Here is a 25,549-nt window from a genome sequence, read left to right on the forward strand (position 1 = left end):
AACCTCACAAGACATTATTATTTTACACAATCAATACTCATTTACATTTGCTGACATGTGAACCCTCTTTAGTTCTTTCTGCATTTCCATGCTTCCATAGTCCTTCTACCTTAAAAAACGATTTAGTCTAGGTCTGCACAGTTTCTGTTTGGCTGAAATTGTCTTTATTCCACCTTCATTTTCGAAGTAAATTTTTGATGTCTATACAGTTCCCTACTGGCAGTATTTTTTTTTTCCTGCACTTTACAAATCCCAGTCCATTGCTTTCTAGGTTCCATCATTTCCATATAAATCATTTGTTAGTTTTATTATTGGTCCTTTGATGCTAATACATCCTTCCGGTAAAATTTTCTCTTTGTCTTTGGTTTTCAGTAGTGTTGCTGATTATCTAGGTATGGTTTCTTTTATTTATCCAGCTCGAGATTAGTAGAGCTCCTAGAATTTCTGGCTTGATGTCTTTTTTTTTTTTTTTTTTTTTTTTTTTATGGTGTCTCACTCTGTCGCCCAGACTAGAGTACACTGGCATGATCTCGGCTCACCACAACCTCCGTCTCCCAGATTCAAGTGACTCTTCTGCCTCAGCCTCCTGAACAGCTGGGACTACAGGTGTGTACCATCATGACTGGTTAGTTTTTGTATTTTTAGTAGAGACGGGGTTTTACCTGACCATATTGGCCAGGCTGGTCTCAACCTCCTGATCTCGTGATCCACCTGTTTTGGCCTTCCAAAATGCTGGGATTACAGGTGTGAGCCACCACTGGCTTGATGTCTTTTACTGATTTTGAAAATCTCTCCACCAATATTTTAAATATTGTTTCTGCTCACTCCTTCTCTCCCCTCTTCTTCTTAGACTTCATTTACATATGTTTGCCCTTTTGCCATATCTCACGTGTCTTTTATGCCCTTTTCCATATTTTCTATCCCTTTTCTAAAATTTCCACTTGATTCTTATGAATAGATTCAGTTTTCTAATGAAATCCCCCATTTTCTCATCCCTTTTTCTTAAACATATAATCATTATTTAAAGGCCATGTGAGACAATGTAAATATCAGCATCATTTTTAGGTCTACCTCATCAATTGTTTCCTATCTTAATTTTTAGTCATTTTGCTCTACCTCTGGCATGTCTGATAACTTTTCAAATTGAAGCCCAAATGTTAGGTATGAAAAGATGGAAAGGCTTTGGACAATGATATATTCCTCCAAAAAGAATTTGAGGCCTTTTGGCAGTTAAAGAAAACTCAAATCATCTTGATCTAATCAAGGACTGAGATAGTTTGATGCTGGATTTCAGTCTCTCTGAAGGCTAGTTTATCTCCAGTTTATCTTTATTCCTACAGTACAGCCATTCAAGGGTTTAAGCTGAAAGCCTGAGTTACTTACCAGGACCCCTCCTCTATAACAGGTCCTAAACTCACAAAACTGATGAAAATTTTGCATATTTCATTAACATTTTAGCTACCCCTTTTTTAATGCTTGGCTTCTTTGCTTCCTGTACCATTATAGCTCTCATCCCACCTCACTCCTGGCTTAGGAATTAGTAAATGCTTTGAGGAAAAATATAGTGAAGAATTCCAGTTTTACTTCTGTGTGATTTACTTTTCTTTAGGATCTTAGTGCCTGGCTGTCTTAGTTATTTTCTGCAGACATCTGCTTTTTCTTTTCTTAAAAAATTTTTATATAGCTTTTATAGATGTTCTTGGTGGGAAGATTGGTCCAAATATGCTATTCTTTCATAGCAGAAGCAGAAATCTTCAGATCTTTCTTATATGCTCTTATAGTACTAAATGCTTCTAGCAGCATGCACTTAGATTATAGAGCAATTGCTTTGATAGCTGATATTGTATCCTTTGTTAAACTATTAAGTTATTGAGAACAGGAACCTTCTTTTATATATGTGCATTTATACTTAAACAATGAATCCTTAAGGAATAGTATACACCTTTCACTCATTTGTTAGTGCACCAAATATTTTTGAATGCTTATTATGTATTAGGAATTCCATATGTGCTGGGCATTTAATGGTAAAAAAGAAACATTGTCCCTGACACAAACATATCCTGTTATATTTTACTGGAGGGAAATAGCCAAAAATACATAAATTAACAAATAAAATAATTATACTTTGTGGTACGTGCTATGAAAGAAATAAGCAGGTGCTGGGATAGAAAATGATGGGGTGGGGTGGAGAACAGGAAAGATCATTTTAGAAGAGGTAGTGATATATTAGCTAAGCCTTGAAGGATAAGAAGGATTCAAGCATGTGAAGCGTAGAGGGAAGAGAATTCCAGAGAAAGGGACAGACAAATGAAAGCTTCCAAAGTGGCAAAGCGTGTATAGAACTGAAAAAGCAATGGATGGTACTGAATGGGCAGGAGAGAGGTGTAAGCTGAATGTGAAGAGACAGGCAGAGGCCAGAGCTGCAGGGCCTTAAAGGTTATGATGCGGAGTTTGGAAAGCAGATGCTTATATATTTACCAAATGAATGAAAGTATTTTATTTTTTTTTGCAAACAATTGTTTTTAAAAATAGCCCTTTTCATTCTTTTTGAACATGAAGGAGTGTTTCATGTTCCTTGTGACAAAGGCAGAAAACTTGTACCAGACATAGTGATAAAGGTTGAGAATTACCATTGTTCTTATATTTTTGTTTGCCTAGTGAAGCAGCAGGATCTTTGTCTGATATTCTGAAACCCAGAGTCAGATGGGAAGAAAAATGAATGGATGAAGGAATAAGTCTCTTCCCCAGTTCAGTTAAGGAGAAACACCAGTGGTCAGAAAAATTGTGCAAGACTTTGAAATGGGCAGAAAAGAATACTGGGTGCCCAGTGCAACATCTAATTTCTAGTTATTTGTATTTTTCAGCTATTTTACAGCAACAAAACTGAATAAAACTGATAGGAAATGCAATGGACTGAATGTGTTCCTCCCTACCCCCAAATTCATATGTTGAAATTCCAATCTCAGTGTGATGGTGGGGCTTTGGGAAGTAATTAGGTGATGAGGATGGAGGTCTCATGAGTAGAATTAATGCCATTATAAGAAGAGGCCATATGAGGGTAAAAGGAGAAGTCAGCTGTCTGCAGCCTGGAAGAGGGCCCTCACCAGAACCCATCCATGCTGTCAACCTGATCTTAGATATCCCAACCTTCAGAACTATGAGAAATAAATGTTTAAGCTACCCAGTTTGTGGTATTTTTTGTTTTTTTTCGAGACAAGGTCTCATTTTGTTGCCTATGCTGGAGTGCAGTGGTGTGAACACAGCTTACTGCAGCCTTGAACTCTCACCTCAGCTTCCTGACTAGCTGGGATTGCTGGTGCTCACACTGTGCCCAGCTAATTTTTATATATTTGTAGAAAGGGGGTTTTGCCATATTGCCCAGGCTGGTCTAGAACTCTTGAGCTTAAGTGATCTGCCCAACCTGGCCTCTCAAAGTGCTGGGATTACAGGTGTGAGCCACCGCACCTGGCCTCTGGTGTTTTTAATAGCTGCCTAAGCTAAGACAGTGAACATAATTTTTATCTAAAGAAATGCAAATGGATTCTGTCCAGTGGAGAGGTAATTGATTAGGTTAGGTGGGTATAGATCAATTTTGTATCTATTATTAAATTATTTCAGCATTCTTGATTACTTATATGGGTGTATTCTTTGAATTCTTCTTTGAATAGGTCAGACTATCTTATTTATTTGCTCATTGTTGAGTTAAATATTTGAAACATGTTCATTTTATATATTTATGGGATTCATAATTTTTTTTGCATAGGCAAATATGTAAGTTTTTTTTTTTTTTTTTTTTTTTTTTTTTGAGACGGAGTTTCGCTCTTGTTACCCAGGCTGGAGTGCAATGGTGCGATCTCGGCTCACTGCAACCTCCGCCTCCTGGGTTCAGGCAATTCTCCTGCCTCAGCCTCCTGAGTAGCTGGGATTACAGGCATGTGCCACCATGCTAAGCTAATTTTTTGTATTTTTAGTAGAGATGGGGTTTCACCATGTTGACCAGGATGGTCTCGATCTCTTGACCTCATGATCCACCCACCTTGGCCTCCCAAAGTGCTGGGATTACAGGCTTGAGCCACCGCGCCCGGCCAAGATTTTTAAATATAACATTTGCTAAAAGTAATTGATCATTTAAAGAAAAATCATGATATAGTGAAGGTTCTAGAATATATGTAAATATGAAATTTATGGCAAGTGTGGCACAGATGTTGAGGGGGAAAAATGGAAGTATTTCATTGTAAGATTCTTATACTATAATGTGAAGTAATAGTATCACTTCTAGGTAGATTATAAAAGTTATACATACTATGAGCACTTAAGAAACAACTAACTTTATTTACAAAAGGTACAGTAAGTAAGCCAAGAAAGGAGACAGAATCAAGATTAATGATTTTATATATAAAAAATTAGACTTTAACAATTCCAGAGGCTCCACTGAGATGCTCCACTGATTCATTGGACAGAGCCAGTTAAACCTTATTGCCAGAGAAGTACACTTTATGAGTGGCTTAAACCTGGGTACAGGCCAGACATGGTGGCTCAAGTCTGAAATCCCAGCACTTTGGGAGGCTGAGGTGTGTGGATCCCTTGAGGACAGGAGTTCGAGACCAGCTTGGCCAACATGGGTAAACCCCATCTCTCCTAAAAATACAAAAATTAGCCAGGCATGGTGGCACACAACTGTAATTCCAGCTACTTGGGAGGCCGAGGCACGAGAATTGCTTGAATCCAGGAGGCAGAGGTTGCAGTGAACCACACCACTGTGATCACACCACTGTGCTCCAGCCTGGGTGACAGAGCAAGACACTATTCTCAAATAAACAAAAAACAAAAGCAAACAAAAAAACCCCTGGGTATATCTTTCCTTGGTTCCTGGAATGAATTCCAAGCAGCAATAAAACTATAAATTTGGTAATTTTTGGTTTCTCTATTTTAGCCTCTATTCATTTTGGTTCTGTTTTTGCTTCTGCATGCAGCCAATAAGGTATTGCCCCTTGTGGCTGGAATGATTAGGAATTTGGTTTTATGGTCTAATCATTTGGTGATCTCTGTAAAAGGATGATAGTATCTATTTTGTTTGGGTAAGAGAAGACAGATAATCTGGCTTACTAGTCTTTCTTGTTTATTCCTCTTATTGTCCATTCTGAAACCAAATCAATGAAGATTTTTGTACCCTCTAGGAAAGAAAATAGCTCTTTATTAGTGGACTGATGAATTTTTATGGTTCTGTATTTACTCTTGACTTCCAGCTCAAGTTGTAAGTAGAACTGAAGCTACTGTATTTCTTAATTCTGTGTCCATGTGTGTGTAATACAGAAAAGCATTTACTTCATTTTGTGAGTGTAAAGTGTTTTCCTTCCTATTTCTGTAAGGTATTCATAAATTACATTGTCTTTTTCTTTTTAAAAAAATTTATTAATTTAACTTTAGGTGTATACTATATCTGACATTTCTCCTCATGTTATCCCTCCCACCCTCCCCTCCCTCCCCACCCCCTGTTGTCTCTCCCCTACCACCAGCCAACTGCCCCCAGTGTGTGATGCTCCTCTCACTGAGTCCACATGTTCTCATTGTTCAACACCCACCTATAAGTGAGAACATGTGGTGTTTGGCTTTCTGTTCTTGTGTCAGTTTGCTGAGAATGATGGTTTTCAGATTCATCCTAGTCCCTACAAAGGACACGAACTCATCATTTTTTATGGCTGCATAGTATTCCATGGTGTATATTTACCACATTTTCTTTGTCTAGTCTATCATTGATGGGCATTTGGGTTGGTTCCAGGTCTTTGCTATTGTACACAGGGCTGCAGTGAACATACGTGTGCATGTGCCTTTATAGTATAACGATTTATAGTTCTTTGGGTATATGCCCAGTAATGGGATTGCTGGGTCAAATGGAATTTCTATTTCTAGATTCTTGAGAAATCGCCACACTGTCTTCCACAGTGGTTGAACTAATTTGCACTCCCACCAACTGTGTAAGAGTGTTTCTATTTCTCTACATCCTCTCCAGCAACTGTTGTCTCCAGATTTTTTAATGATTGCCATTCTAACTGGCATGAGATGATATCTCGATGTGGTTTTGATTTGCATTTCTCTAACGACCAGTTGTAATGAGCATTTTTTCATGTTTGTTGACCTCATATATGTCTTCTTTTGAAAAGTGTCTGTTTATATCATTTGCCCACTTTTTGATGGGGTTGTTTTTTCTTGTATATCTATTTTAGTTCTTTGTAGGTTCTGGTTATTAGGCCTTTGTCGGATGGGTAGATTGCAAAAATTCTTTCCCATTCTGTTGGTTGCTGATTGGCTCTAATGATGGTTTCTTTTGCTGTACAGAAGCTCTGGAGTTTAATTAGATCCCATATGTCTATCTTGGTTTTTGTTGCCATTGCTTTTGGTGTTTTAGTCATGAAGTCCTTGCCTATGCCTATGTCCTGGATGGTTCTGCCTACATTTTCTTCTAGTGTTTTTATGGTGTTAGGTTTTATGTTTAAATCTTTTAATCCATCTGGAGTTAATATTAGTATAGGGTGACAGGTAGGGGTCCAGTTTCTGCTTTCTGCACATTGCTAGCCAGTTTTCCCAACACCATTTATTAAACATGGAGTCCTTTCCCCATTGCTTATTTTTGCTGGGCTTGTCAAATATCAGATGGTTGTAGATGTGTGGTGTTTCTTCTGGGGCCTCTGGTATATTCCATTGGTTTCTGTCTCTGTTTCAGTACCAGTACCATGCTGTTTTGATTACTGTAGCCTTGTAGTATAGTTTGAAGTCAGGTAACATGATTCTTCCAGCCTTGTTTTTTTGCTTAGGATTGTCTTGGCTATGTGGGCTCTCTTGTGATTCCATATGAAGTTTAAAGTGAAGTTCTCCAGTTCTGTGAAGAAGGTCATTGGTAGCTTGATGGGGATAGCATTGAATCTGTAGATTACTTTGGGCAGTATGGCCATTTTCACAATATTAATTCTTCCTAACCATGAGCATGGAATGTTTTTCCATCTGTTTGTGACCTCTATTATTTCATTGAGCAGTGGTTTGTAGTTCTCCTTGAAGAGGTCCTTTACATCCTTTGTTAGTTGTATTCCTAGGTATTTTATTCTCTTCGTAGCAATTGTGAATGGTAGTCTGCTCTTGATTTGGCTCTCTGTTTGTCTGCTATTGGTGTATAGGAATGCTTGTGATTTCTGCACATTGATTTTGTATCTGAGACTTTGCTGAAGTTGCTTATCAGTTTGAGAAGACTTTAGGCTGAGACGATGGGGTCTTCTAGATATACAATCATGTCATCTGCAAATAGAGACAGTTTGACTTCCTCCTTTCCTAATTGAATACCCTTTATTTCTTTTTCTTGCCTGATTGCTGTGGCTAGAACTTCCAATACTACATTGAATAGGAGTGGTGAGAGAGGGCATCCTTGTCTAGTGCTTGATTTTAAAGGGAATTCTTCCAGCTTTTCCCTGTTCAGTATATTGGCTGTAGGTTTGTCATACATAGCTTTTATCATTTCATGATACGTTCCATCAATACCTATTTTATTGAGAGTTTTTAGCATGAAGGGCTGTTGAATTTTGTCAAAGGCCTTCTCTGCAACTATTGAGATAATCATGTGGTTTTTGTCTTTGGTTCTGTTTATGTGATGGATTACATTTATGGATTTGTGTATGTTGAACCAGGCTTGCATCCCTGGGATGAAGCCTACTTGATTGTGATGGATAAGCTTTTTGATGTGCTGTTGCAATCTGTTTGCCAGTATTTTATTGAAGATTTTTGCATCGATGTTCATCATAGATATTGGCCTGACATTTTCTTTTTTTTGTTGAGTCTCTGCCTGGTTTTTGGTATCAGGATGATGTTGTCTCATAAAATGAGTTAGGGAGGATTCCCTCTTTTTGTATTGTTTGATACAGTTTCAGAAGGAATGGAACCAGCTCCTCTTTGTATGTCTGGTAGAATTCAGCTGTGAACCCGTCTGGACCTGGACTTTTTTTGGTTGGTAGGCTATTGACTGCTGTCTCTACTTCAGCCCTGGTTATTGGTCTATTCAGGGGTTCAACTTCCTCCTGGTTTAGTCTTGGTAGAGTACAAATGTCTAGGAATTTATCCATTTCTTCCTGGTTTATGGTTTATTTGCATAGAGCTATTTGTAGTAATCTCTGATGGTAGTTTGTATTTCTATGGGATCAGTGTTGACCTTTATCATTTTTCATTGCATCTATTTGATTCTTCTCCCTTTTCTTTTTTTATTAATCTGGCTAGTGGTCTATTTTGTTGATCTTTTCAAAAAACCATCTCCTGGATTTACTGATTTTCTGAAGGATTTCTGTGTCTCTATCTCCTTTAGTTTGGCTCTGATCTTAGTTATTTCTTGTCTTCTGCTAGCTTTTGAGTTTTTTTTTTTTTTTTTTATCTTGCTCTTCTAGCTCTTTCAATTTTGATGATAGGGTGTCGATTTTAGATCTTTCCTCTCTTCTCTGGTGGGCATTTATTGCTATAAATTCCCCTCTCGACACTGCTTTAAAGGTGTCCCAGAGATTCTGGTAAGTTGTGTCTTCAGTCTGATTGGTTTCAAAGAACATCTTTGTTTCTGCCTTCATTTCCTTGTTTATCCAGTTGACACTCAGTAGCAAGTTGTTTAGTTTCCAAGTGGTTGTGCAGGTTTGAGTGTGTTTCTTAATCCTGAGTTCTAGTCTGATTGCGCTGTGGTCTGATAAAATATTTGTTATGATTTCCGTTCTTTTGCATTTGCTGAGGAGTGACTTGCTTCCAATGATGTGGCCAATTTTAGAGTAAGTGAAATGTGGTGCTGAGAAAAATGTATATTCTGTGGATTTGGGGTGGAGTGTTCTGTATATGTTTATTAGGTCCGCTTGGTCCAGTTAAGTAGAAAATATTCTACTTAATATATTGAGAATCTGAGTTCATATAATTAGGATAAATTTTTAGCAAATGAGACTAACCTAATAATTTTAGTTATTAAGAAAATCCAAAAGTCAGGTGTGTTGACATGTATGTGTAATGCTAGCTACTTGGGAAGCTGCATTCAAGTCTTGGATATCCTTGTTAATTTTTGTCTCATTACTCTGTCTAATATTGATAGTGGAGTGTTGAAGTCTCCCACTATTATTGTGTGGGAGTCTAAATCCCATTTTAGGTCGTTAAGAACTTGCTTTATGTATCTGGGTGCTCCTGTGTTGGGGGTGTATATATTTAGGATAGTTAGCTCTTCTTGTTGGATTGATCCTTTTACCATTATGTAGTGTCCTTCTTTGTCTCTTTTGATCTTTGTTGGTTTGAAGTCCATTTTATCAGAGACTAGGATTGTAACCCCTGCTTTTTTTTGTTCTCTATTTGCTTGGTAAATCTTCTTCCATCCCTTTATTTTGAGTCTATGTGTGTCTTTGTATGTGAGATGGGTTTCCTAAATACAGCACACTGATGGGTTTTGACTTTTTATCCAGTTTGCCAGTCTGTGTCTTTTGATTGGGGCATTTAAGCCATTTACATTCAATGTTATATTGTTATGTGTGAATTAATCCTGCCATTTTGTTACTGGCTGGTTTTCTTTCCCATTAGTTTACTCATTTTCTTCATTGCATTTTTGGTCTTTGCCCACTGGTTTGCTTTTTCAGTGACTGGTACTTGTTCCTTTCTGTGCTTAGTGTTTCTTTCAGGAGCTCTTGCAGGGCAGGTCTGGTGGTGACAAAATCTCTCAGTAATTGCTTGTCCATAAAGGATTTTATTTCTCCTTCACTTATGAAGCTTAGTTTGGGTGGATATGAGATTCTGGGTTGAAAGTTCTTTTCTTCAAGGATGTTGAATGTTGTTTTCCACTCTCTTCTGGCTTGTAGGGTTTCTGCAGAGAGATCTGCTGAGTCTTACTAGCTTCCCTCTGTGAGTGACCTGACTTTTCTCTCTGGCTGCCCTTAGCATTTTTCCCTTCATTTCAACCCTGGTGAATCTGACGATTACATGCCTTGGGTAGCTCTTCCTGAGGAATATCCTTGTGGAGTTCTCTGTATTTCTTGAATTTGAAATTTGGACTGCCTTGCTAGGCTTGGGAAGTTCTCCTGGATAATATCCTGGAGCATGTTTTCCCGCTTGGATTCATTCTCCCCATCATATTCAGGTACACCGATCAAGCATAGGTTAGGTCTTTTCACATAATCCTATATTTCTTGGAGGCTTTGTTCATTTCTTTTCACTCTTTTTTCTCTTGTCTTGCCTTCTCTTTTTATTTCATTGACTTGATCTTCAATCTCTGATATCCTTTCTTCTGCTTGATCGATTCAGCTATTAAAACTTGTGTTTGCTTCACGTAGTTCTTGTGCTGTGTTTTTCGACTCCATCAAGTTGTTTATGTTCTCCTCTAAGCTGGTTATTCTAGTTAGTATTTCATCTAACCTTTATTCAAGGTTTTTGATTTCTTTGCATTGAGTTAGAATGTGTTCCTTTAGCTCAGAAAAGTTTGTTATTATCCAATTTCTGAAGCCTGTTTCTGTCAATTCGTCGCACTCCTTCTCAGTCATGATGTGATCCTGTGTTGTTCAGGAGTTGTGATCCCTTGAAGGAAAAGAGCTGTTCTGGTCTTCAATGGTTTCATCTTTTTTGCGCTGTTTTTTTTCCATCTTTGTGGGTTTACCTGGCTGTGTTGTCAGGGAGCTGCTTGATGAGGTTGCTTGTCTGCCTATGGAGGCACTACTGGGTTTCTCTTACACTGTCTTTTAAAGGTGCCCTGTTCTAAATTGCTTAGAGAAATAATAAGTGCTTATATAAAATATTTCTAAAATTTCTAAATAATTTAACTTATAATATTTTAAATATGCTGCACTGAAAATATTCTATTTAATATATTGAGAATCTGAGTTCATATAATTAGGATAAATTTTTAGCAAATGAGACTAACCTAATAATTTTAGTTATTAAGAAAATCCAAAAGTCAGGTGTGTTGACATGTATGTGTAATGCTAGCTACTTGGGAAGCTGAAGCAGGAGGATTATTGCTTAAGCCCAGATGTTAGAGACCAGCTTGAGCTAAATATTGAGACCCTGTCTCAAAATGTACATATAAACAAGAAAAAAAAAAGCCCCAAACTTAAATAAGAACAGTCAAAAAAACCCAGCCATGTTCTTTCTCTTATTTACATCAATCTTAAGTATAACAAAAGTATACATTTTATTTCACTTTAGTTTTTCCTAAAATTCTATAGGCTTATTTGTCAAATAAGCTCACATTCTTCCTATATAATATTTAAGATGATAAAAAAGTATAAAACTGAGATCAATGAAATCAAATAATTATTCTGGAAACCTTATAATTTTAATAGTTATTATGTTTTATAGTATGTCAGTTTCAAAATAACTTGAGATTTTTATTTAAAGTCTTGAGCTGATATTAAATTGAATAAATCATCAGATACCTAGATGATGTCTAAGATAGAATATTAGAGCATTTATTATTAAGCATCATTTTAAGTTAACTTTTGTAAAATTATAGTTATTAACTATATAGAAATTAAAATTATATAGTTAATAACTGTATTTTTTTAAGGTGAATATACTTTGCTATAGAGAGGTTATATCTTTGGGTCATGTTAATAAATGTGTTGATTCATCTTTGCTACATTAAGAAGGTGTAAAAGGGACATGCGTGGCAGTAGAAAGTTGTGTTCTTTGTGTTTATGAGGTTTGCTAGTCTGCTAAAATGGTTACATATTATTTCTCAATTAGCTAAGCTCCCTAATTTTCTCTATGACATAGAAATTAGTTATTTTGTAAATATCAGAATTAATACGGGTAGTTGCAATTATATAAGGAGCAATAATGACAGAGAAGTATAACTATATGTGTTCTTCAAGGAAAAATAACATTTTTTTTTCTTAAAGCCCGGTTCTCAGAATTTTTGGTCTCAAGACCCCTTTATACATTCTTAAATTAAAATTCATTAAGGATCCCTAAGAGCTTTTGTTTATGTGAGTTATACCTATTGATATTTACTGTATTAGAAATTAAAACTAAGAAATTAAAAAATATTTGGTTCATTGAAAATAGCAACAATGAAACCACTTCACATTAACATAAGTAACTTCTTTTCTTTCTTTTTTTTTTTTTTTTTTTTTGAGACTCCCTCTTGTTGCCCAGGCAGGAGTGCAATGGCAAAATCTTGGGTCACTGCAACCTCTGCCTCCTGGATTAAAGTGATTCTCCTCCCTCAGCCTCCTGAGTAACTGGGATTACAGGCACCTGCCACCATGTGCAGCTAATTTTTATATTTTTAGTAGAGATGGGGTTTTGCCATGTTAGCCAGGCTGATCTTGAACTCCTGACCTCAGGTGATCCACCCACCTTGGCCTCCCACAGTGCTGGGATTACAGGCATGAGGCACCACACCCAGCCAAGTAACTTATTTTCGATGCATTGTTTTACTAATTTTGAAAATCTCTTTAACTTCTGAATTACCACAAGTCAGATTCTCATATCTGCTTCATTCAATCTCATGAGAGCTGGAAGAAATCAGTGATACACTCAAGAAAAAAGGAAAGAGAATGGGTTAAGTAGAATAAAAAAGACAAAGTCTTAATATTATTATGAAAATAGTGTTGACCTTGCGGGTCCACTTAAAAAGTCTCAAAGACCATTACAGGTGTGAAGACTGCTCTTTGTTCTAAAGTATCAGTTTGTTCCAGAATATAAAAGAGCATAATAAAGGACAAAGTTTTATGAGATTGCATTTGCCTTGGTTTCTAATAACTGCATTTGAAGTGAAGCTGAGAAACATATTAAAATTTTAGTGAGTTTGCTAAGTTTTGATGTCCTTATTTCTTTGGCACTGGTTAATGCCAGTGCTACAATAAGAAAGGTTATTCTTTTTGTGTAAATGCTTTTTTGTGCTTCCTGTTTATTTTCTTTATTTAAATCGATAAAAAAGCAAAGAACAAAGGCTCCTCGTTTATGAGCGAGTCAAGGTTATTTATAATCATGTCACTTTCTATGTTCATTTTCAAATATTTTATTGTTGCTTTGAAAAATTAGATAATCAAGAACTGTTTCTCAGGTCTTTATCAAGTGCTTTTTTGATAATTCTTTCGACTTTCCCTTTTAAAGATCAAATCTAAACTTAGGAAAAAATGTTCTTTTCTTACAAAAAATTATCTTTAAAATTTCCTAGAGGGCCTCTAGAAAACCCCATTATTTGTTTTCATCTTATAAAAGGAAATGCTGGGAATAATTAGATTCATTTGAAATTTCATAAGAGGAGCTGCCATATCTGAGAAGAGATAGTCTGTCCTAGGTTAGATTCTTATAGGCAAATTGTTATGAATATATATAAATATTTCAGAAGTTGTTTGCTTTACAAGAAGTTCCTGGAAATCTGACAATGCTCTTGCTATTTTAACCTAAGAGGAAATACTGATTAAAACTTCTAGGTTGGCATGGTGGCTCACACCTATAATCCCAGCAGTTTAGGAGGACAATTGCTTGAGCCCCAGAATTCAAGGCTGCAGTGAACTCTGATGGCGCTACTGTACTCCACCCTGGGTGATAGAGTGAGACTTTGTCTCAAAAAAACAAAACAAAAACCAAAACAAAAAAACCTCCTGTGAAATAGTTACATATGTACCCCAAAAGAGAATTTTACTTATCTTCTATTCTGATCTTATTGGTTATAGAAGTAAATTAAGCACAGCTCTAAAATATTTGTCATTCATAGGGAATTTCCTTTTTTTTTTTTTTTACTCTGATGCTTGCCTGAAAGCTCTGCTACAAGCTATAGTCAATAGTTTATGCCTGCAACAGAGACAGATTCAGAGCATTAGGGAAAAGGAGTATAATATACACTTTAGTATTGATACTGACATATCAAACAATAACCTCTTGAGTACAGGCTTCTGAGGTGATACAGCTTAGCTAACTTTTATATAGTACTGGGGTACTGAATCAGGAATTCCAGGATTCTTTAGTATGGAGGCAGATGGCTTCAGGAAAGCAGACTGCTAACTCAACATTTAGCAGAACAAGAATGATATAGGACTAGTGAAATATTAAAGAAAAGTTTTTTTGTGTTTATTTGGAATTTGGTTGATTAGTTTTTGTTTTGTTTTGTTTTTCTGAGACAGAGCCTTGTTCTGTTGCCCATGCTGGAGTGCAGTGGCATGATCTTGGCTCACTGGAACCTCCACCGCCCACGTTCAGGCAGCTCTTGTGCCTCAACCTCTCAAGAAGCTGGGAGTACAGGCATGTGTCACCATGCCCAGCTAATTTTTGTATTTTTAGTAGAGATGGGGTTTTGCCATGTTGGCCAGGCTGGTCTTGAACTAGTGGCCTCAAGCAATCTGCCTACCCTGGGCTCCCAAAGTGCTGGGATTACAGGTGTGAGCCAATGTGCCCAGCCAGTTAGTTTTAAGTATTCTAAGGCTATGTGGCTCTAGACTCACAAAATAAATCAAGGGGACTTACATGGTTAATTAACACTCTTGTTGCTAAATAATCAGGGCAAATCTTGTGAATCTAGCCTTTTTTGTGATCAGTTATCATCTTTATGATTACTTTGATCATAGGGAGTGGTGGAGACTCTGTCAGCAAAAATTAAGAGACTTTGAAATGGGCAAAAAAGGTCATTGGTGTCCAGTTTAGTACATCCTTCTGGGTTACTGCCACCTTTCATTTTCTTTGAGCTATTGAATAATTTTGTAGGTTGAGGAAAACTTACATTAAAGTATACGATTCTTTAGTTTTCAGGGCAAAAGGCAGATACTGTTTAACTATTTAACCACTTTCAGTGTTTTGTAAAAATGAAACTCTTTGAAAAGGCTATGGTAGGGCAGGGTGAGGTGAAGGAGGGGAGAGATCTTTAGGGAAATAACTGTGGAAGAATCATTTCTCCTTGGTTGGGAAGAAGGTACTGGTCTGAGTCTTAAAAGAAGCAGGGGCCCCCTCCCTGCTGTCTAGCAGGCAGTATGCTGGGGAAGCAGTCAGAATTTAGAACGGATGGCTGTGAAACACACCCAAGGAAGATAGCTGCTCTGAGGTTTCCAGCCTCCACTTGATTCTAGTGCTCATAGCATGGCCCAAAGGAACAAAGACCTGAGATATAATGGTACTACAAGAATACTTTAGATGTATCCAGTGCAGACTAGTGACCAGGTGTGTCTCCCTGATGCTTTGGTGCTGCTTAAGTACCTTCAGGTTCCTTAGCATAATTCTTTGAGATAGTAAGCTCCAGTTGTGGCTTAATAAAATTTCCCATCAGTCCTGTGGCATAGGCACTTAGAGTACAATTTAAATGGAATAAAATACATTTCTTGCATACCTGAGGTTCTGCACTTAATATTCATGCCTGCTACATAATGCTTCTGAATTTTTCCTTGATTTCTCTGTCTTTTAGTAACTGTTTTTCAGGCTTAGCTCCTGGGCTGAAGCAAGTGTTCCTCTCTTTTATTCTTTTATTTTTGCTATGGAGATATCCTGAAATTCTTTTCGAAATTAAAACTTGTTGGCTGGCAGGAGTTTGCTGCATGTATATTTTATCTCTTTCTGGTTCCTCTATCATCTCATTCCCACTCAAGGAGGTAGAAAAGGACAGTTAGCACCTCCTAAGGAATACTGTGGGATGCCCAGTTCCTAAAATCTTTCCTAGTAAATTAAGGATTTAGTGTAAGTATCTTATCACACAGAGAGTAAAATAAATAAACCAATATGTGTAACTATATTGGCTTTGTTTACTGGTGAGCAAATCCTTGGCATAAATGACATCTTTGTTAGCACTAATGAAGGTTAGGCTGAGTGTTCTGTCTTTATCACAACTGAGCCACAACTGCCAAGTCTACATATGATATAAGCTTGTCACCTCTCTGGAAGTACTAGAAAAGATAAACGTTAGTTCTGCCAAATAGGTATTGTCCCACAATTAGGCTGTTTAGAAACTAAGAGAAATTATATATGAAACAACTTCTGGAAAAATAACAAATTTAACATTTAAATAGACCTGACTTCATGGTTTGCTCTTGTAATATTGAGAGTACCACAGGCAGTTTGATGGCAATGAAAACAGACTTGTTGCAAATTATTTCTTTCAGCTGTACTACAGTGTAAGTCTCAGCCTTTTCGCCTTTGTGATCTCAGGAGAGGTCTGCAGCAATTTGCTCTACCTGGGGCTAAAGAGACTTTGAGAGAACACTAACCCAGCTACTGTCTGCTATAAGAACACCTACCCACACTTCAATATTTTCACTCCTGGATGTAATGTGAGATTGTTTTCTTCTATAGTTTTTAGCATCTGCAGTGCTATTCTGAAAGACTATAACACTAAAGTTTGTGAAGGGAAGGCAGGCATTCTTCTGTTTAGGTTGCTAAATTCTGACATTTGTTCTCAGAGCCAATACAGTTCACTATCCAAAGAGTCTGGTTATAAATTTAGGCACTTTTATAGTTACAAAAGGACAGGGATCAAGAACAATCATATATAAAAGATGTAGCTTAAAATAAATCAAACTATTAGAAAATATGAATTTTAGTAAAAATTGCTATTGTGATATTTTTGTAATTTTTCAGTTTAGTCATTAATGTGAGAGAAAATATGGAAAAGGATTATCAGCTGGCAAAACATTGTATGCTGAAATATCTTTGAGCCCAAAATTAATGTTGGTTATTTAGTAAAGAATAGTTTACTTTTATAACATTATTCAATGGACCCAATGGTCATTGTCCACTAACACATTTCATTAAGAAATATAAACTTAGTGTTACTGAAATGTTCAAATTGTCTTTATAGGAATAAATATATACCATGTACAAATATACTTAGTCCTATAAACTAGTGTGTGTAGTGTGTGTGTGTGTGTGTGTGTGTGTGTGTGTGTGTGTATTTTTTTTTAGACAATGTCTTGCTCTGTTGCCCAGGCTGGAGTGCAGAGGTGCAATCTCGGCTCACTGCAGCCTTGACCACCCAGGCTCAAGTGATCCTCCCACCTCAGCCCCCAAGTAGCTGGAACTACAGGCATGTGCTACCATGCCCAGCTAAATTTTGTATTTTTTTTTTTTTGAGACGGAGTTTTTGCTCTTGTTACCCAGGCTGGAGTGCAATGGCACGATCTCGGCTCATCACAACCTCCGCCTCCTGGGTTCAGGCAATTCTCCTGCCTCAGCCTCCTGAGTAGCTGGGATTACAGGCATGCACCACCATGCCCAGCTAAGTTTTTGTATTTTTTTAGTAGAGACGGGGTTTCACCATGTTGACCAGGATGGTCTTGATCTCTTGACCTTGTGATCCACCCGCCTCGGCCTCCCAAAGTGCTGGGATTACAGGCTTGAGCCACCGCGCCCAGCCAATTTTGTATTTTTTGTAGTGATGGGGTTTCACCATGTTGCCCAGGTGGTCTTGAACTCCTGGGCTCAAGCAACCTGCCTGCCTCAGCCTCCCAAAGTACTAGAATTACAGGCATGAGACACTGCCTGGCCATATTTTCATTTTTATTATTATTTTGTAAAGAGGAGCAAAAGGAATGCCTAATCCTCCCTTTCTTCCTTGTGGGGAAGGAGAGCTAAGCATTCTTGGTAGATTTGGAATATATGGTGGGTGAACTGGTTGTTCTGGGGGTGGAGTGAATCATGTTTTAATTTGAGCAGAAGGAAGGATCTTAGAGCTTTACCCTGGTAGTAAATATCATGTATAAAGGATGTCCTAATTTAGTACAATAGAGTGAGGAACAGATCAGGTCTCCAGGGGAATAGCAAAAACCATTCAACAAGTTGTGGAATTCTCCAAGTTGCTCCTGAGGGTAAGCTCCCTGACCTACCCACATTGTATCCCTTTTAGAGAAACCAGTAATTTCTGAAGCTCCACAGCTTTTCAGCTCTGTGGGAGCCTGGCTTTGAATACCAGATGCCTACCGGCCACAGTTAATCAACCATATGCAAGAACATTGTAGTAGATAAATTTTTATGAGCCCTATCTTTCATACCTTTTCCCCCATGGATACACCCCCCGATGTGATGATGACATCAGCACGACTGATACCCTCATTCAAGGCATTGAGTAAGTCATCTGGGCTGGAAAAAAATAAAGACACAAATTAACACACAAGGAAAAGATTTTAGATATAGTGCCAACTTAAAACTAAACCACCTTATTCACTAATAGGCATTAACATGAGTACAGCACTATATTCTGAATGAAGTGGGAATCAAAAGGGTCTCTGCCTAACAGGAGCAGTAAGTTTTATTATGAAGAAAGGACATTGTACATGCTGAAGTAGTGGCTACTGGCAATTTGACAAGGCTTTTTGTTCTAACAAGCCAGTATAATGGAGGGAGACAATGAGGTGTTGGAGGATGTGTAACTGTCCTGGTTTGCCTAGGAATATTCTTGTTTTAGTACTAATGTCAGATGTCCTAGGAATCCAAGGTGCTCCAGGACAATTGGTTACCTGAGGTATTGGAAAGATCATATAGGACTCTTTAGAGGTAATGTCTTAAGTGAAGCTCTGATAAATGAGATGGATTCTGAGAGGGAAAAGGAAAGGAATGGGAAAGAGCTTCATAAGCAAGAGGATCTGTACTAGCAAAGGCTTGGAATAATGGTTAAACCTGTGCTGTTTCTAGGTCATTGTGGAAAATGGCCTGCTTAGAGTGAAAGACTTCAGTGGAATGACTGGGATAGGTAGGATGGGACATGATTTTGAAGAACCCTCAAGCTGAAGAATTTAGAGTTTAATAGAAAATGGAGCAGGAATCTAGAATCCCTAGAAATAGGAAAAGCCAGTAGGTATTCATGATATTGTGACTAGAAAAGGTAGAGAAAAAAAGACAAGGAAAACAGAGATGGTATGAACTACTCATATAGGGTGTGAATACAGGATAAATATTAGGGATGGAAACTAGGCAGGTTCCTGACTGTCACTTGAAAAGGTAAGTGCAACAGGCCCTTTGATGGTACAGGTCAAAGGCCTGGGGAGAAGAGATGAAAACAAGGGTCTTATCCTTTGGATGTCAGAATGGTTGAAAAGGCCTAACTGGAGACTGATCAACTGAGAATAAACAAAATGCCAAGAATCAAGATTTATGGAGGGACAGGATGATTGGGAGTAGCTGAAAGGGATTGTTTAGTTACTATACTTTAAATCCATACAAATCTACTGGGCAACGTGACCTGTAATTGGCATTTCCCTTCAATTGATGCAGAACAGAAAATACACTTTTTGAGGAGTACATATCTAGCCACACCCTTGTTTTCTGAAAAATTGTTACCTATTTATACCACCTGACTTTTCCTTTCCCTTTCTCCTCTATGGACATCTAATGAAAACAACTAAAAGGGAATAACCCTGGCTTCTGATTTTCCACTTCCTGCCTTTCATTCCCCTTGAGGCCTAGCTGTATTCTTGCTCTTGGGTTTTCTGAGATAACCTTGTATCCTTCCATAATATCTCCTTTGCTTAAGCTAGCTTTAGCAGGTTTTTGTTAACTTGAAACCAGATGATCTCTCAATGAGACATCAAATGTTCTCACAAATATCTCATGACAGTGAAGTTTATTCATGCCCCCTTACCTTAATGCACTATTTAATGAGGGAGGAAGAAGGAAAGTTAGTGACTCAAGATAGCATCTGGGATATAAATTCTATTTTTATCCAGGTGTGACAGAGGTAGGAAGAACTTGAGACCTACCAGAGACACAACCTTCACAGACTCTATAAGAGATAAGTTAGTCAGGAAGTGGCATAACATAGAGATTTAGAATGTGAACTCTGGAGTCGGACTGCCTGAGCTAATATCTTAGCAACACTACTTGCTAGATGTTTAACCATGCACAAGTTGTTTAACTTCTATTTGCCTTAGTTTTTCATCTGTAAAGCAGCCATAACAGGGTTGTTATGAGGATTAAATGACACTATTTATACATATAAAGCACTTGGAATAATACCTGGAACAAACTAAGGTTTCAAGAAAGTCATTGTCATTACTATTGCTGCTATGCTAACAAGTTAATTATACAAACATACCTAACATCTGGCAAAGTTCAATTTTAGCATGCTTGGTAGTTTTTATTCTGGAAAATACTCATGACTAACACAGAAGAAAATCATAGACTGGTACTTAAATACATTCACAGAGCTACATATGAAAGGTCCACATGACAAGGTAGGCCTGGTTCCAATCTGAACAGCTTCATTTACTATGAGGTTCTCTTACAAGGTCTGGGTAAAATTATCCTTTTCCTCTAGCACTGGCCTGCCCATGTGCTCTGGCTCTGGAATGCGAGCTCCCAAGGTGAAAGGGTCAAAAGGAAAAGTTTAAAAAATGGCTCATGTAAGGTCAGCCTATCAACATAGAGACCCTTTAAAGTCATTCAGTCAGTCATTGCACAGGCAACCAAAAAAGTACCCAGGCATTAACTGAAGGTAGACTCTATGTGTAAAACATTAAAGACTTAAAAAAAAAAAAAAAACTCTGACAAATTTCAAAGTTAAACTAGTTGGGCAAACATCTCAGAATTATTTTGAATAATGTGTGTACTTAAAGTATTTTTGACTTACATATTTTGAACAGATTTCTCATCAATACTTTTCATTTTGATTTAGGAAGAAAGCAAATTATTCTGTTGTACCGAAATACTATACAATATGCATGTGATGTGTTCCTGATGCTCAGAGTTCTGGGCTCCTTGCCTTGCTGGATCATATTATCATTACACTAAGCCAATGGTTTCCTATTTACTATGGAGTAAATGGAAAAAACATCCCAAATGCAGTATCACATGGAATTTGGTTCAAAATACTGACTGGATAATGAATACTATCAACAAAATACAATTTTATGTTAGTACAAAAAGAAATTAGCTAATTTTATAAACCTTGTAATATGTAACTTACAACGTGTTGATTCTACAGAATTATTGTAAAGCTACTGTAAATGAAGCAGCAGTGAGATACACACCATCATGGTATTAATCTTTGGGGATAAAGGTTCTGGCACAGTCTAAGAATTTGTGGTTGGTAGGGAACCAGATCAAGGGCAAAGCTATAATTTTTTTTAGGTTGATCCAGAAGTCAGAAGTCTGCTTAAAAAAATACTAAGACTCACGCCTATAATCCAAGCACTTTGGAGGCCAAGGCGGGTTGATCACCTGAGGTCGAGAGTTTAAGACCAGCCTGACCAACATGGTGAAACCCCGTCTTTAAAAAAAAAATACTAAGACTGCCCTATCCTTTAAATGCTGGGAAAGTCCACCCTTTACAACAAAACTGTCCAGGAAACACAGAGGCATGGACTGTTTATTTTTGGTACTTTAATAGAAGACTAGCAGCTTGCCATTTAGTGCTTTGCTAATTCAGGAACTGACACCTCTGTTCCTTTTGCCACTCATGATCCTCTTTTCCATTGTAATTCCATTTTCATCAGGCCCAAAGTACCCTGAGGGTGAACAGAATTTTCAGTAGGCAAAGGAAAGTACCAGCAATCTAAGTAGCAACCAACTGGAGAGTGGAAGAATGAGCACCATATTTAGGATATCCCTTAGAGAAATAAAACTTCTGGGACAATAGATAATTTTAATAATAAAAATAATAATGCCAGGTACAGTGGCTCATGCCTGTAATCTCAGCACTTTGGGAGGCTGAGGTGGGCGGATCACAAGGTCAAGAGTTAGAGACCATCCTGGCAACACGGTGAAACCCTGTCTCTTCTAAAAATACAAAAATTAGCTGGGCGTGGTGGGCTGGGCACGGTGGCTTGCGCCTGTAAATCCCAACATTTTTGGGAGGCCAAGGCAGGTGGATCACAAGGTCAAGAGTTCAAGACCAGCTTGGCCAGCATGGTGAAACCCCCTCTCTACTAAAAATGCAAAAATTAGCTGGGTGTGGTGGTGGGCACCTGTAATCCCAGCTACCTGGGAGGCTGAGGCAGAGAATTGCTTGAACCCAGGAGGTGGAAGTTGCAGTGAGCTGAGATTATACCACTGCACTCCAGCCTGGGGACAGAGTGAGACTCTGTCTCAAAACAAAACAAAACAAAACAAAACACTAATACATATTCAATTATGATATTAAAACTGTGTTCTGGAACAAAAGAACAAAATGTGATTTTCAATTTTTTTTTTAGTTGTACTTTAGGTTCTGGGGTACATGTGCAGATCATGCAGGACTGTTGCATAGGTACATAGGTGGCAAGGTGGTTTGCTGCCTCCATCCCCCCATCACCTATATCTGGCATTTCCTCTCCGTGTGATCCCTCCCCAACCTCCCCACACCCTGCTGTTCTTCCCCTAGCTGCCCACAACAGACCCCAGTGTGTGATGCTTCCCTCTCTGTGTCCATGTGTTCTCGTTGTTCAACACCCGCCTCTGAGTGAGAACATTCAGTGCTTGATTTTCTGTTATTGTGTCAGTTTGCTGAGGATGATGGTTTCCAGGTTCATCCATGTCCCTAGAAAGGACACAAACTCATCATTTTTTTCTTTAAATAGAGGTGGGTTTTCACCATGTTGGCCAGGCTGGTCTCCAACTCCTGACCTCAGGTGATCCGCCCGCCTCGGCCTCCCAAAGTGCTGGGATTACAGGCGTGATCCACCACGCCCTGCCAACTCATTGTTTTTTATGGCTGCATAGTGCCACATTTTCCTTGTCCAGTCTATCATTGATGGGCATTTGGGTTGGTTCCAGGTCTTTGCTATTGTACACAGGGCTGCAATGAACATATGTGTGCATGTATCTTTATAGTATAATGATTTAGTTCTTTGGGTATATGCCCAGTAATGGGATTGCTGGATCAAATGGAATTTCTATTTCTAGATCCTTGAGAAATTGCCACACTGTCTTCCACAGTGGTTGAACTAATTTGCACTCCCACCAACTGTGTAAGAGTGTTCCTATTTCTTTGCATCCTCTCTAGCATCTGTTGTCTCCAGATTTTTAAATGATTGCCATTCTAACTGGCGTGAGATGATATCTCGATGTGGTTTTGATTTGCATTGCTCTAATGACCAGTGATGATGAGCATTTTGTCATATGTTTGTTGGCCGAATAAATGGCTTCTTTTGAAAAGTGTCTGTTTATATAATTTGCCCACTTATTAATGGGGTTGTTTGTTTTTTTTTCTTGTAAATCTGTTTTAGTTCTTTGTAGATTATGGATATTAGCCCTTTGTCAGATGGTAGATTGCAAAAAATTTTCCCCATTCTATTGGTTGCCAGTTCATTCTAATGATTGTTTATTTTGCCATACAGAAGCTCTGGAGTTTAATTAGATCCCATTTGCCTATTTTGGCTTTTGTTGCCAATGCTTTTGGTGTTTAGTCATGAAGTCCTTGCCTATGCCTATGTCCTCAATGGTTTTGCCTAGGTTTTCTTCTAGGGTATTTATGGTGTTAGGTCTAATGTTTAAGTCTTTAATCCATCTGGAGTTAATTTTAGTGTAGGGTGTCAAGAAGGGGTGCAGCTTCTGTTTTCGCACATGGCTAGCCAGTTTCCCTGACACCATTTATTATTATTATTTAGCAACTTTCCCCATTGCTTTTGTCAGGTTTGTCAAAGATCAGATGGTTGTAGATGTGTGGCATTGCCTCCGAGGCCTCTGTTCTGTTCCATTGGTCTATATCTCTGTTTTGGTACCAGTACCATGCTGTTTTGATTACTGTAGCCTTGTAGTATAGTTTGAAGTCAGGTAGGGTGATGCCTCCAGCTTTGTTCTTTTTGGTTAGGATTGTCTTGGCTATGTGGGCTCTCTTGTGATTTCATATGAAGTTTAAAGTGAAGTTCTCCAGTTCTGTGAAGAAAGTCATTGGTAGCTTGATGGGGATGGCATTGAATCTATAAATTACTTTGGGCAGTATGGCTGTTTTTACAACACTGATTCTTCCTAACCATAAGCATGAAATGTTTTTCCATCAGTCTGTGTCCTCTCTTATTTCCTTGAGCAGTGGTTTGTAGTCCTCCTTGAAAAGGTCCTTTATATCCTTTGTTAGTTGTATTTCTAAGTATTTTATTCCCTTTGTAGCAATTGTGAATGGGAGTTATCTCTTGATTTGGCTCTCTGTTAGTCTGTTACTGGGGTATAGGAATGCTTGTGATTTCTTTTTGTTTTTTTTTTTTTTTTTTGTGATTTCTGCACATTAATTTTGTAACCTTAGACTTTGCTGAAGTTGCTTATCAGTTTAAGGAGATTTTGGGCTGAGATGATAGGGTCTTCTAAATAGACAATCATGTCATCTGCAAATAGAGACAATTTGACTTCCTCCTTTCCTACCTGAATATCCTTTCTTTTTCTTGCCTGATTGCTCTGGCAAGAATTTCCAATACTATATTGAATAGGAGTGGTGAGAGAGGGCATCCTTATCTAGTGCCAGATTTCAAAGGAATGCTTCCAGTTTTTGCTCATTCAGTATGATACTGGCTGTGGGTTTGTCCTAAATAGCTTTTATTATTTTGAGATACGTTCCATCAATACCTAGTTTATTGAGAGTTTTTAGCAGAAAGGGCTGTTGAATTTTGTTGAAGGCCTTCTCTGCATCTATTGAGATAATCATGTGGTTTTTGTCTTTGGTTCTGTTTATGTGGCAGATTATGTTTATAGACTTGTGTATGTTGAACCAGCTTTGCATCCCTGGGATGAAACCTACTTGATCATGATGGATAAACTTTTATATGTGCTGTTGCCATCTGTTTGCCAGTATTTTATTAAAGATTTTTGCATCTGTGTTCATCATAGATATTGGCCTGAAGTTTTCTTTTATTTGTTGAGTCTCTGCTGGGTTTTGGTATCAGGATGATGTTGGTCTTATAAAGTAATGTGGGAAGGATTCTGTCTTTTGGGATTAGTATCAGAAGGAGTGGTACCAGCTTCTCTTTGTATGTCTGGTAGAATTCGGCTGTGAACCCACCTGGACCTGGACTTTTTTTGGTTGGTAAGCTATTAATTGCTACCTCAATTTCAGCCCTTGTTATTGGTCTATTCAGGGTTTAAACTTCTCCCTGGTTTAGGTGGGAGGGTGCAAGTGTCCAGGAATTTATCCATTTCTTTCAGGTTTACTGGTTTATGTGCATAGAGTTGTTTGTAGTAATCTCTGATGGTAGTTTATATTTTTGTGGAATCAGTGGTGATATCCTCTTTATCATTTTTTATTGCATCTGATTATTTTTTCTTTTCTTTTTTATTAATCTGGCCAGTTGTCTATTTTGTTGATCTTTTTTTTTAAAAAAAAAAAAACGGCTCTGGGATTTATTGATTTTTTGAAGGCTTTTTTTGTGTCTCTATCTCCTTCAGCTCTGCTCTGATCTTAGTTATTTCTTGTCTTCTGCTACCTTTTGAGTTTCGATCTTGCTCCTCCAGGTCTTTCAATTTTGACAATAGGGTGTCGATTTTAGATCTTTCCTTGCTTCTCATGTAGGCATTTTTTGCTATAAATTTCCCTCTAAACATTGCTTTACATGTGTCCCACAGATTCTGGTACGTTGTATCTTCATTCTCGTTGGTTTTGAAGAATATCTTTATTTCTGCCTTCATTTCACCATTTAGCCAGTCGAGATTTAGGAGCTAGTTGTTCAGTTTCCATGAGGTTGTG

The 25,549-nt window shown here is 37.9% G+C and overlaps 1 protein-coding gene across 15 annotated transcripts in view; it reads right to left on the minus strand.

Moving 5' to 3' along the window:
• GPHN (gephyrin) overlaps window positions 1-25,549 on the minus strand; it is a 664,399-nt gene that overhangs the window by 22,854 nt on the left and 615,996 nt on the right. For all 15 annotated transcript variants that reach the window (XM_003924444.4, XM_010335175.3, XM_010335173.3 and 12 more), the window contains one exon: window positions 17,958-18,045. In XM_003924444.4, coding sequence (XP_003924493.1) covers window positions 17,958-18,045 — 88 coding nt within the window. The remainder of the gene's footprint in view (window positions 1-17,957; window positions 18,046-25,549) is intronic.

This window comes from Saimiri boliviensis, chromosome 2 (genome assembly GCF_048565385.1).
Source record: "Saimiri boliviensis isolate mSaiBol1 chromosome 2, mSaiBol1.pri, whole genome shotgun sequence".
NCBI classification, from domain to species: domain Eukaryota; kingdom Metazoa; phylum Chordata; class Mammalia; order Primates; family Cebidae; genus Saimiri; species Saimiri boliviensis.